General features: G+C 37.1%; 2 protein-coding genes across 2 annotated transcripts; one reads left to right on the top strand and one right to left on the bottom strand.

The window, feature by feature from the left end:
- Nucleotides 1-2,497: 2,497 nt before the first annotated feature.
- Nucleotides 2,498-4,248, bottom strand: LOC125219173. Its single transcript, XM_048121076.1, has 4 exons — nt 3,998-4,248; nt 3,829-3,895; nt 2,855-2,932; nt 2,498-2,709 (listed from the first exon to the last, which is right to left on the bottom strand). Exons 1-4 carry the CDS (start codon nt 4,157-4,159, stop codon nt 2,645-2,647), a joined length of 372 nt encoding a protein of 123 aa, XP_047977033.1. The 5' UTR covers nt 4,160-4,248; the 3' UTR covers nt 2,498-2,644.
- Nucleotides 4,249-5,370: 1,122 nt separating this feature from the next.
- Nucleotides 5,371-10,346, top strand: LOC125222162 (pentatricopeptide repeat-containing protein At5g27270). Its single transcript, XM_048124645.1, has 8 exons — nt 5,371-5,934; nt 6,374-7,778; nt 7,869-8,177; nt 8,545-8,649; nt 8,741-8,828; nt 8,925-9,046; nt 9,286-9,350; nt 9,453-10,346. The coding sequence occupies exons 1-8, from the start codon at nt 5,380-5,382 to the stop codon at nt 10,011-10,013; spliced, it is 3,210 nt and encodes a 1,069-aa protein (XP_047980602.1). The 5' UTR covers nt 5,371-5,379; the 3' UTR covers nt 10,014-10,346.
- Nucleotides 10,347-10,600: the final 254 nt, after the last annotated feature.

The raw sequence follows: 10,600 nt of genomic DNA, 5'->3' as shown, positions 1-10,600 counted from the left end.
ACCATATTTGTACATAAAATTTTACCTCATTATTCACTAAAATTGCACCCAAATGTCATTATCTATATTAAAATAAATCAAAACAAAAATAAAAATCCAAAAAGTCAAAAAGGGACCCACCTTCAACCAACTCAGTTCATTTATTACACACTCCATCATCTCACTCCGCAATTTCACTCCACCATCTCATTTCATTTATTGCACACTCCACCTCTCACTTCATTTATTACACACTCCACCAATTCCTTAAAACCCGTGCCATAACTAAATGTTAGTACTATAAATGTGGGACGGAGGGAGTATCACTTTAAACTTCAAATTATTATCCCATTAACTAGTGCGACGTGTTGAATTTGCCACAAGAAAACAACATCGGTTGTGTTGTATACGACTTTAAAAACAAGATTAAATAATGTGGCAATTCGACGAGTCACATCAGCTTTTCGAACCCAAAACAGAACAGTGAATATAATTGATTCAAAATTTTTGAAGGTATAATTTGATTGTCTTGGTGGTAGCCCAACGATATACTCCACGTTTACTCTACATGATTAAACGATTAATGTGTATAAACGAGATCGCAGAGAATATGATGTGATCCTCGTCTCGACCCCAAAGCCACGCACGAGAAGAGAGAATAAATTGGCACGAAGTATTAAGTTGGCTGAAAGACGTGGAATTTACGTGCAATAAAGATAGCTATGCATCAAGAAAGGATATTATTCATGGAGGAATACCAAATGCATATATATATTTTATATTGTTTTCCTATTTTATTGGTAATTAGGAACTAACGCATAGTACATGGGGTATTATTTTTGAATTAGTTACTTAATAGTTAGTTGTAGTATATCTAGTAGCGATAATTAGATTTGTGATTAGAGTAGGATTTAATATTTAAATTATGTAGTCTATATTAGTGTTAAGATTTGCGTGAGTTAGGCATTAGCTAGAATTTAGTTAGATAGAATCGGGTTTTTGAGTTTATCTCTTTTGATTTGTTTAGGATTTGATCGTAGGTTTTGATGCCTATAAATAGGCTGGTCTTGTTCTTTAATAGAGAGACGAGTTTTTTTTTATAAATAAAATTGAGTGTGTTTCTTGAGTTTTTTTACTCTTGATTTTTCCTATTCGAATTCTTGTAGCAAAGTGTTCGTTTTCGAATAGTCTATCGATTTATCGATTGAGTTTCCGCCCTCAATCGTGGCATCATTCATTCCATATCCACCTCCATATTTCACGTCGAACTCGTATCCATCCATATTGTGAAGTTGTAGGAATGCCATGTCTACAACGACTTCTTGCAATTTTCATCCATATTCCGAAGCATGTTCGTGTTACAGATGTTACAACTTGCGGGGTGCCATATCGCAGCCCTTTTGCGACCAATATCGCAAGCCATACAGTCGACGAGAGGCTGATTCGTTCAGAGGGGTGTCGCGAGGTCTTGGCGAGCCAGCGAGGCTCACATCAGAATATCTCCTACTCAATGTTCAATTTAAATAAAACAATAAACAGATTTAAAATATTGAAATACTCAATGCTAAATTTAATTCTCATTGCTTTATTATCAAAATCAGTCTTTTTTCATATTTCAGCATCTTAATAAATAGCATTTTCTTTTTCATATTTCAGCATCTTAATAAATTGCATTTCACAAATTCCTTAAAACCCGTGCCATAACTAAATGTTAGTACTACAAATGTGGGACGGAGGGAGTATCACTTTAAACTTTAAATTATTATCCCATTAACTAGTGCGACGTGTTGAATTTGCCACAAGAAAACAACATCGGTTGTGTTGTATACGACTTTAAAAACAAGATTAAATAATGTGGCAATTCGACGAGTCACATCAGCTTTTCGAACCCAAAACAGAACAGTGAATATAATTGATTCAAAATTTTTGAAGGTATAATTTGATTGTCTTGGTGGTAGCCCAACGATATACTCCACGTTTACTCTACATAATTAAACGATTAATGTGTATAAACGAGATCGCAGAGAATATCTCCTACTCAATGTTCAATTTAAATAAAACAATAAACAGATTTAAAATATTGAAACACTCAATGCTAAATTTAATTCTCATTGCTTTATTATCAAAATCAGTCTTTTTTTCATATTTCAGCATCTTAATAAATAGCATTTTCTTTTTCATATTTTAGCATCTTAATAAATTGCATTTTCAGGCAAGCGTGCTACAATTACACAAAAAAGAAGTCTTGGATGAAATCATTACAGGGGTCAAGGACCGAAGGGTCCAAATCAAAATCTCAATAAATTTACGGCATCTTTAATTAGTTTGAATCCAAAATTTTCAAATTTTCTCATTAATCAAACAAGAATGTATTAAAATGCTACTGTTCATATACAGGGCTCACTAGTTTCCTAATTTTGCCAAGAAAAATATCCTTATAAGCTCAACATAGTTATAAAATCAACACAATATCTTATCTTGTCAAATAAAAGGTAACTAACAAATAAAGCATGGATTCTTTGAGAAAACATATACTGTCATTGCACAACAGATTAAATTGTATTGACATCATACACCATAGGCCATAATTTGTAAGGCAAAAGAAAAACTAAAGTAAAAAAAAATAGCTAATACCAAGAACTTAAATCACATAGTATCATGTAGGTTACTCCACCATGGAGTCATTTGATGCTTCTCCAACAGGTTTTTGAGATTTCTTCGTGTTGTTCCCTGCCAAGGAAATCGAACATGAATCAATTTCAGTCTTATGGAGAAATAACAAACAGCCCAAGCATGCTGAACCAATGATGCAAAGATCTGGAGCCGTAGAAAGTTCCACAACCAAAGAGAAAAATATAATCGGAAAATCAATAACCTTTCTTCTTCAATCTTAGTCTGGCAGCCCTCTTCATTGGGAATTTAACGGGAGTCTTTTTAGCATCTTCCGCAGGCTCTGAAGGAGGACGGAAATAAGACAAGTAAAAATTCACATCAAAATACACAAAAATTGGTAGTTTCGTGAATCATGATGAAACACTTGAGACATGTTTGAGAGCCAGAACATAACATGAGTGATAATAATCACAGACCAAAATCATATTTTTATAGCTTGCTTCTTTCAACAATGACACTATCGTTACCATGAATCAAAGATCAACATTCATGTACAACTAATGAGAAATCAGACTATATGAAGTGACAAGACCAAAGGGGAATTCGTATATTTAGATAATTATATCTCAATATACAAAAAAGACCCACAAAGCAACATTTTAAACAGACTCGGCCAACAAGTGGGGGGCATCAAACAAAGAACATGCAACAACATGCTTATATGCTTGCAGTTGCAAATTTAGCTCAGCTGTTACAAATACAAATATTCCTGGTTAAACTTGATGAACGTTAGGGCTTCTCGATAAACCCACATGCTATAAATAAGTCTGACTGTGTTCTACACTTCCACTATCAACTAGGCTATATGAACCGAAAGCAACTAAGAGCATAATATCAAGGCAAACCCATGGAAAGAAACCTCAGGGGCTATGTAACTTACGACCTAGAGGTCTAGAAGAAGACCATACTACTACAATTTTCTTACTTCCATTCAGTAATTAGGAAACAGGCCACTAAGCAACTCATGTCATGGAAAAAGACCATGCCACACCTAGCCTAGCTATAATCCCGATAATCGAACAACTTGCTGTGAGAATCCTATATCAAATTAAAAGAGAAAAAGCTATTCCACGAATATTCTTAGTTCTCTATTTGCATATCAAATTATACAATACTACTATTATCCTAGTTATGAACTCAATTAAAATATTTAGCAGCTAAAAATGAACAGCATACCCTCAGCAGCGGCCATCTCAACATCTTGCATAGTAATTAACCCCTTTTCCACGGCCTCCTTCTGCTCCTGAATTGTTTAATCGACAAAAAAATTTAAAAAATCATAAAAAAAGCTCCTTATACAAAATAAAACGAATCATGAGCCGCGTAAACGAATGAAAACACGCACCCTGCGCCATTTCTTGAGCAGCTTGCGCTGGCGCTTGCCGGAGATGGATTTGGGCTGAATTCTCTGGTGCAGCTTCCCCGACGCCGGGTCTCCGTGAATCCTCCTCTTCTCATTGGCAATGAACGTCCGCCGCTTCTTCTGCACAACGTTGAATTTCGCCATTTCACCGCCGAGAGAAGACAAATTTGTCGCTCTTAAACCCTAGTTTTTAGGGTTCAGAAGTTGGATTGAAAGAGGATTGTGGCAGCCCCAATTTGACGTTTTAAAGGGTTTTCCTCGATTTAATTTGGCTTCCATTTATTTTAATCTTAAATCTTACTAATCATAAAAATTACGATATATGAAAAGCTAAAAACAGAAATTATAAAATACTCTTACTTCTTTTTTTAAAAAACCATTTTATTGTCAAAGCGAAATTCTAGAAATGAAAATACATATCAAAATCAGGAAAAAAAGAGTCCATTGCATCAGCAAAAATCAAAAGAAGAGATTAGGCTACTTAGACAACAAAGTGGATTTAAACTAGAAAAATCATTAAAAGGTCGTTTTGTGATTTAAACGATATTTGATAGCAAAAATTAATGAGCACCGTTCAAGTTTCAAGGTATCGTGCGATTTTCCATTTATCAAAAATGGAAAAAACACAATGTGGATAAAATTTCGAAGACGAATCGAAATTATAAAAGTGAACATCACTTCATGAATGGATGGAATATTTATATGGAACAAAAATTAAGGAGATCCTAAGATCTCCAGTAATTTAAAATGTGTGAATTAATTATCTTCTTGATATAACACTTGTATTAATTTGTTATCGCAGTCTAAGAAGGATCCTAATATGACTAATTACGTGGAAAAGAAGCATGACACAAAGCTCACTATTTAGCATAGAGCCATCCCCAAATGTCTTGTGTACTCATGAAACCCGCTCTTCCTTCGGTTCTGATGCTCCGTCGGCCAATCCTTCTTTGTTGAGCTTTAAAGAGCTCCATTCTTTTTATACTCATTTCGACTCACATTAAAAGTCTATTTTTGCCAATTTTTTATACCCGTATTGGGCCAATATGGATCCTTAATCCGGGATGAGGAAGTATATCTAAACTTTCAGGATTTCTTAAAACGTGTTTTGTCATAATTATGCAAGGGTAATTTACATCAATTTCTGCAATTTATAAACGCATAAAATATGTATACACAAATATATTTATAAACAAAAATCAGAATCAAATTAGGAGTATCTACTGCCTTTTTGTATTGGTCTAAGCCCAATTAAATACGGGCTTCACATTTTTCAGCCCAATTGAAACTGAAGTAAGAATTCACCACCACAAATATCACCATCAGCTGATAAATTCCACTGCAGAAACCTCCATGAATCTAAAATGGAGGCTCTCAAATCCCCATTTCTTCTCCCATCTCCGTCAATTCCACCTCTGAGGACCAGTTTCGGTCTCCGCAAGCAACCGATTCCGCCACCGCGCAGGGTTGTTCGGTGCTGCCTGCATCCGGATCCATGGAGCCTGAGCTCCGGCAACCCTAAAAACATCGGCAAGCCCAAGCCGAGGACCAGAAACCCTAAGAATCCGCTCCCCGACGACAACGCGCGCCGCATCATCAAGGCGAAGGCTCGCTACCTGAGCGTGCTGAGGAGGAACCAGGGCTCGCGCGCGCAGACGCCGAGGTGGATCAGGCGCTCGCCGGAGCAGATGGTGCAGTACATGGAGGACGACAGGAACGGGCACCTCTACGGGAGACACGTGGTGGCGGCGATCAAGCGCGTGCGGAGCACCGCGGAGATGCGCGAGGGGGAGTACGATATGAGGGAGGAGATGTGCTCGTTCGTGGCGAAGCTCAGTTTTAGAGAGATGTGTGTGGTGTTGAAGGAGCAGAGGAGCTGGCGCCAAGTTAGAGATTTCTTTGGTTGGATGAAATTGCAGGTTATCTATCTCTCTCTTCCCGCCAATTTGATGATTTAAAATGTTGTATTTGGAGGCATTGTTGAATAGTTTTTTGATTTTTGATTAAGTGTTTGAGCTGGTTTGGGTTTGTTTTTGTAGGTGAATGCGTGATATTTCTTAACGATATGCTTGAGGAATTGAAACTGTATCAATACAATTTAAATATTTAATCATGATTGAGTTAAATCGAGCATGCGGTTCTTCTTGAGCGATTACAATTGTTAAAAAGCTAGACAACGAGATTGAACCTAGTTAGATTTGTTGCTTTTTTTCAATTTTATTGTTTTTGTTTGTCATAACTTTCATGAGATGGTATTCTAATGGCATGATTGTTTTATATTTTCTTTATTGCCTGCATGGTTTTAGTAATTTATTTTTAGACATTAATTTGGTGTAATGTAGATTTGTGCCATAACAGTTGAGCTATCGGCCAAGCGTTATAGTCTACACAATTGTTCTGAGGTCGTACGGCCAAGGTGGAAAGATCAATCTTGCTGAGGAGACTTTCTTGGAGATGCTTGAAGCAGGGTGTGAACCAGATGAGGTAGCTTGTGGGACCATGTTATGCACGTATGCCAGATGGGGCCGCCACAAGGCTATGCTGTCGTTCTATTCTGCTGTAGAGGAGAGAGGCATAACACCTTCAGTTGCCGTGTTCAATTTCATGCTATCTTCTTTACAAAAGAAATCACAGCATAATGATGTTATATATGTTTGGAGGAAGATGGTCGATAAAAGGGTAACTCCAAATAGTTTTACATATACAGTTGTGATTAGCTCGCTTGTGAAAGAAGGCATGGCTAAAGAAGCTTTGAAGACATTCGGTAGGATGAAAAGTATGGGTTTTGTGCCTGAAGAGTCGACCTACAGCCTTCTTATTAGTTTGAGATCCAAACGTGGTGAGAAAGATGAAGCTCTTCATCTCTATGAAGAAATGAGATCTCGTGGGATAGTACCTAGCAGTTTTACATGTGCTTCGCTCCTTGCGTTGTACTATAGAACTGCTGACTACTCTAAAGCTTGTTCACTTTTCACTGAAATGGAGAGACTTGATGTTACTGCAGACGAGGTGATTTTTGGCTTAATGATTCGGATATATGGTAAATTGGGTCTTTATGATGATGCACAAAAGACCTTTTTAGAAATCAGGAGATCAGGCAAACTCAGTGGTGAGAAAACATATATGACTATGGCACAAGTTCATCTCAGTTTTGGGAATGTTGAGAAAGCTTTAGAGGTGATGGAACTAATGAAAAGTAGTAATATCCCCTACTCTAGATTTGCATATATTGTCTTATTGCAATGCTATGTAGCAAAAGGGGATCTTTCATCTGCAGAAGGTGCGTATCAGGATCTTTCAAAGACCGGACTTCCTGATGCCATGTGTTGTAAAGATATACTCAATTTGTACCTGAGACTTGGTTTGTCTCAAAAGGCAAAGCCATTTGTTGCCCAGATCAGAAAAGATAAAGTTGAGTTTGATGAGGGACTCTTGATGACAGTCATGAAGGTCTACTGCAGGAATGGAATGCATAAAGAAGTTGAACAGCTGATTGAGGAGTTGGGTGAAAGTAAAACATTTGATAGTCCATTCCTCCGGACATTTTCTACGGCATTGGATGGACAATATATCACAGCAACAGAATTTGAAAATTGGTATGCAACCTTGGATCAATCTGGATCAGTGGCAATTGAGTTGGTGCTGACACTTTGTTTGGTAACAGAAAACGAACCGAAGATGAAACAAAAACTTGAGTTTCTACTGAAGTCTAAGATTGGCGAGTCGGTAGCCAACAAATTGATAATCCAGTCCATCAAAGATGGTACGAATTTTCTTTATTAATAGGATTCAACCAGACATATATCTTGATTCTACATTCTATCTGAAGAGCTCATATGAATACCCCTTGTAGGTGACAAGACTGCGGAGTCTCTTTATGAGCTAATGACGAAACTTGGTTGCCAACTAGAGGATACTTCTTTGGCATCTTTAATTAGCATGTATGGGAAACAAAAGAAGCTTGACCAAGTGCAAAAAGTCTTTGCTTCAATGACAGATTCTACTAGAGATGGGAAGCTCATATCTGGTTTAATGATCGATGCCTATATTGCATGTGGCAGAGAAGAGGATGCATACTTATTTTGTAAAGAACAGGCTGCAAGAGGACACAATCTTGGTTCTGTATCTATAAGCATACTTGTGAAAGCTTTGACAAATTGTGGTAAGAGATGATTATACTTTTAATGCTTTTGGATCATTGCTGGGGCTTTTTGGGTTATCGGGGATTGCTTAATGTTGTATCATCTCCTTTATCTTGGCATTCCTGCTAACTCTTCATCCCTAACATTCTGATGTTATGACTAATATTGCATTTAGACTTTTGGCTACCCTACCTTTTACAATCAATGCAGAAGTACTAATATAGTGAGAGCAGTTCTTGTAAACTTATTATGTTTTCTGATGTGTTCGATTGCTTTGTGGTTGAAGTTCAACAACTTATAAGAATGACGACTTGGTTCGAGTGTAAAAGTGGTTTTAGAGTTTTAGTAGTACTATAAGATTACACTTAAAAGATTTGCTGTTTGCAGGTAAATACCACCAGGCAGAGGAAGTTATTCGTCATAGTTTCCGTGAGAATTTAGAGCTTGATACTGTAGCATACAACACTTCCATTCAAGCAATGCTGGAAGCTGGTTAATATTTCCATATTTTATTAATTCCTAATATTTGACATTTATATCTCATGTTTTCTGTAACTAACATAAAAACATTGCAATGTCACAGGAAGACTTCATTTTGCTCTCAGCATATATGAACGCATGCTTTCTCTGCACATTTCACCATCTATTCAGACATATAATACCATGATCAGGTTAAACTTATAACCCTTTGGGGGACTGTACCGGTGGTTTGAATAGTAATGAAGTTTGTTCATGCATCAACATGATTGGCATTCATGATATTGCAGTGTGTATGGACGAAGCCGGAACCTGGATAAAGCATTGGAGATGTTCAACATGGCTCAGGGCTTGGGTGGGGCACTGGATGAGAAGATATGCACTAATATGATTTGCCACTATGGAAAAGCTGGTGTGCCCCTGTCTCTACTAGTGATTTGTGTTTATGTTTAACACAATTTGACTTTTGTTACCAACGCTTAGTGGCTGCTTATTACTGAATTCCCAATTGGCATAAAATTTATTGACAAATAGGTCTGTTTCTGTCTTGCGATTGTATATACGGGAAAGAGAGCTTGAAAACTATCAGGAGACTAGTTCAAAAGTTATATGCATTTACTATGCTTGACTATTATTTTACTTGCTTTGCAGGCAAAGTTCACGAAGCATTAGCCTTATTCCGCAAAATGCAGGAGGAAGGAATAAAACTCGGGAAGGTATGTCCTTGGTGAAAATACCATCTGTGTGGCTCGATTTCTTATATGCGCATATGACCTATTGTTGGTTTCTGATACTTGTTTGGGTGCCGTGAGGTGCAGGTGAGCTACAACGTCATGATCAATGCATGTGCTGCTGCTGGACTATACCAAGAAGCAGAAAACCTTTTGCTAAGTATGCAGAATTCCAGCTGTTCACCGGACTCCCTTACGTACCTCGCCATGATTCGAGCCTATGCTGAGAGTAAAAAATACGCAGAAGCAGAGAAAACCATCATGTTAATGCAGCAAGAAGGAATCTCACCTAAATGTGCCCATTTTAACCTTGTGCTCTCAGCTTATAGCAGAGCAGGATCAATGGTGGAAGCTGATAGGATATACAGGAAAATAGTATCAATCGGATTAAATCCCGACCTCGACTCCAAATCATCAATGCTTAGAGGATACCTCGATTTTGGGCTTGTTGAAGACGGAATCTCATTCTTCAAAAGTGAGTGCTGCTCTGTTGGTCCAGACAGATTTCTTCTGAGTGCAGCAATTCATCTTTTCAGATTAGCGGGCAACGAACCACAGGCAGACGAGCTTTTAAGGACCATGAAAAACTCGGGTGTTCCATTCCTGAACAATCTTGAAGTTGGATCAAAGACGAAAAAACTTGCATAAAATATTGGGAAAGCGCGGTAAGCTGGAAATCTAACTCAAAATAGTCACAGTGGGAACGAAAGAAGGAAACGCGGTAAGCTGGAAATCTCTGAGGGTAGCCCAGAAACATATAAGATAGATTATCCTAGAGTTATTCAATAGTTGAAGATCTTTGTATATTCTTACACTGGGCTGACACAATGATGGATGATGCCCTTCTTTTTCTCTTTGTATATTAGGCTGGAGTTCTATCCAAATTTTCTTGGCCCTATCTAAACAAAATAGAGATTCAGTTATGTTCAAATAGTGTTATCATTTTCAAAATCAATACACTCATACCTACATATTACTCCATATATGTGTAATCTTCTAAATTCCTGTAAATTATTGAACTGTTGATTTGTCAGATTTTGCAGCCATACAATTGATTTATTTTTATTCTAACCAATCAAGATTTTGGTTTTGATGTAGCTTGATATTTTACTTATGTGACATTATCGGATGACAACTATAACATACTACATTTTAAGCAGCTGAACAATGTTGTAGTGTATTAAATTAAATAATTTCATTTGTTAAAATAAGGTCTATATAAAAGAAAGAAAGGG

This window comes from Salvia hispanica, chromosome 4 (genome assembly GCF_023119035.1).
Source record: "Salvia hispanica cultivar TCC Black 2014 chromosome 4, UniMelb_Shisp_WGS_1.0, whole genome shotgun sequence".
NCBI classification, from domain to species: domain Eukaryota; kingdom Viridiplantae; phylum Streptophyta; class Magnoliopsida; order Lamiales; family Lamiaceae; genus Salvia; species Salvia hispanica.
The sequence above is the reverse complement of the archived record's forward strand: the minus strand, read 5'-3'. Positions and strand labels throughout refer to the sequence as shown.

Excerpts from the sequence above, each read along its gene's own strand:
- LOC125219173 (XM_048121076.1), bottom strand. The coding sequence starts at position 4,159 with ATGGCGAAATTCAACGTTGTGCAGAAGAAGCGGCGGACGTTCATTGCC. Across the intron at positions 3,896-3,997 it reads TGCTCAAGAAATGGCGCAGG|GAGCAGAAGGAGGCCGTGGA; the intron begins GTGCGTGTTTTC and ends TAAACAATTCAG. Across the intron at positions 2,933-3,828 it reads TGAGATGGCCGCTGCTGAGG|AGCCTGCGGAAGATGCTAAA; the intron begins GTATGCTGTTCA and ends GTCCTCCTTCAG.
- LOC125222162 (XM_048124645.1), top strand. The coding sequence starts at position 5,380 with ATGGAGGCTCTCAAATCCCCATTTCTTCTCCCATCTCCGTCAATTCCA. Across the intron at positions 7,779-7,868 it reads AATCCAGTCCATCAAAGATG|GTGACAAGACTGCGGAGTCT; the intron begins GTACGAATTTTC and ends TACCCCTTGTAG. Across the intron at positions 9,047-9,285 it reads TTGCCACTATGGAAAAGCTG|GCAAAGTTCACGAAGCATTA; the intron begins GTGTGCCCCTGT and ends CTTGCTTTGCAG.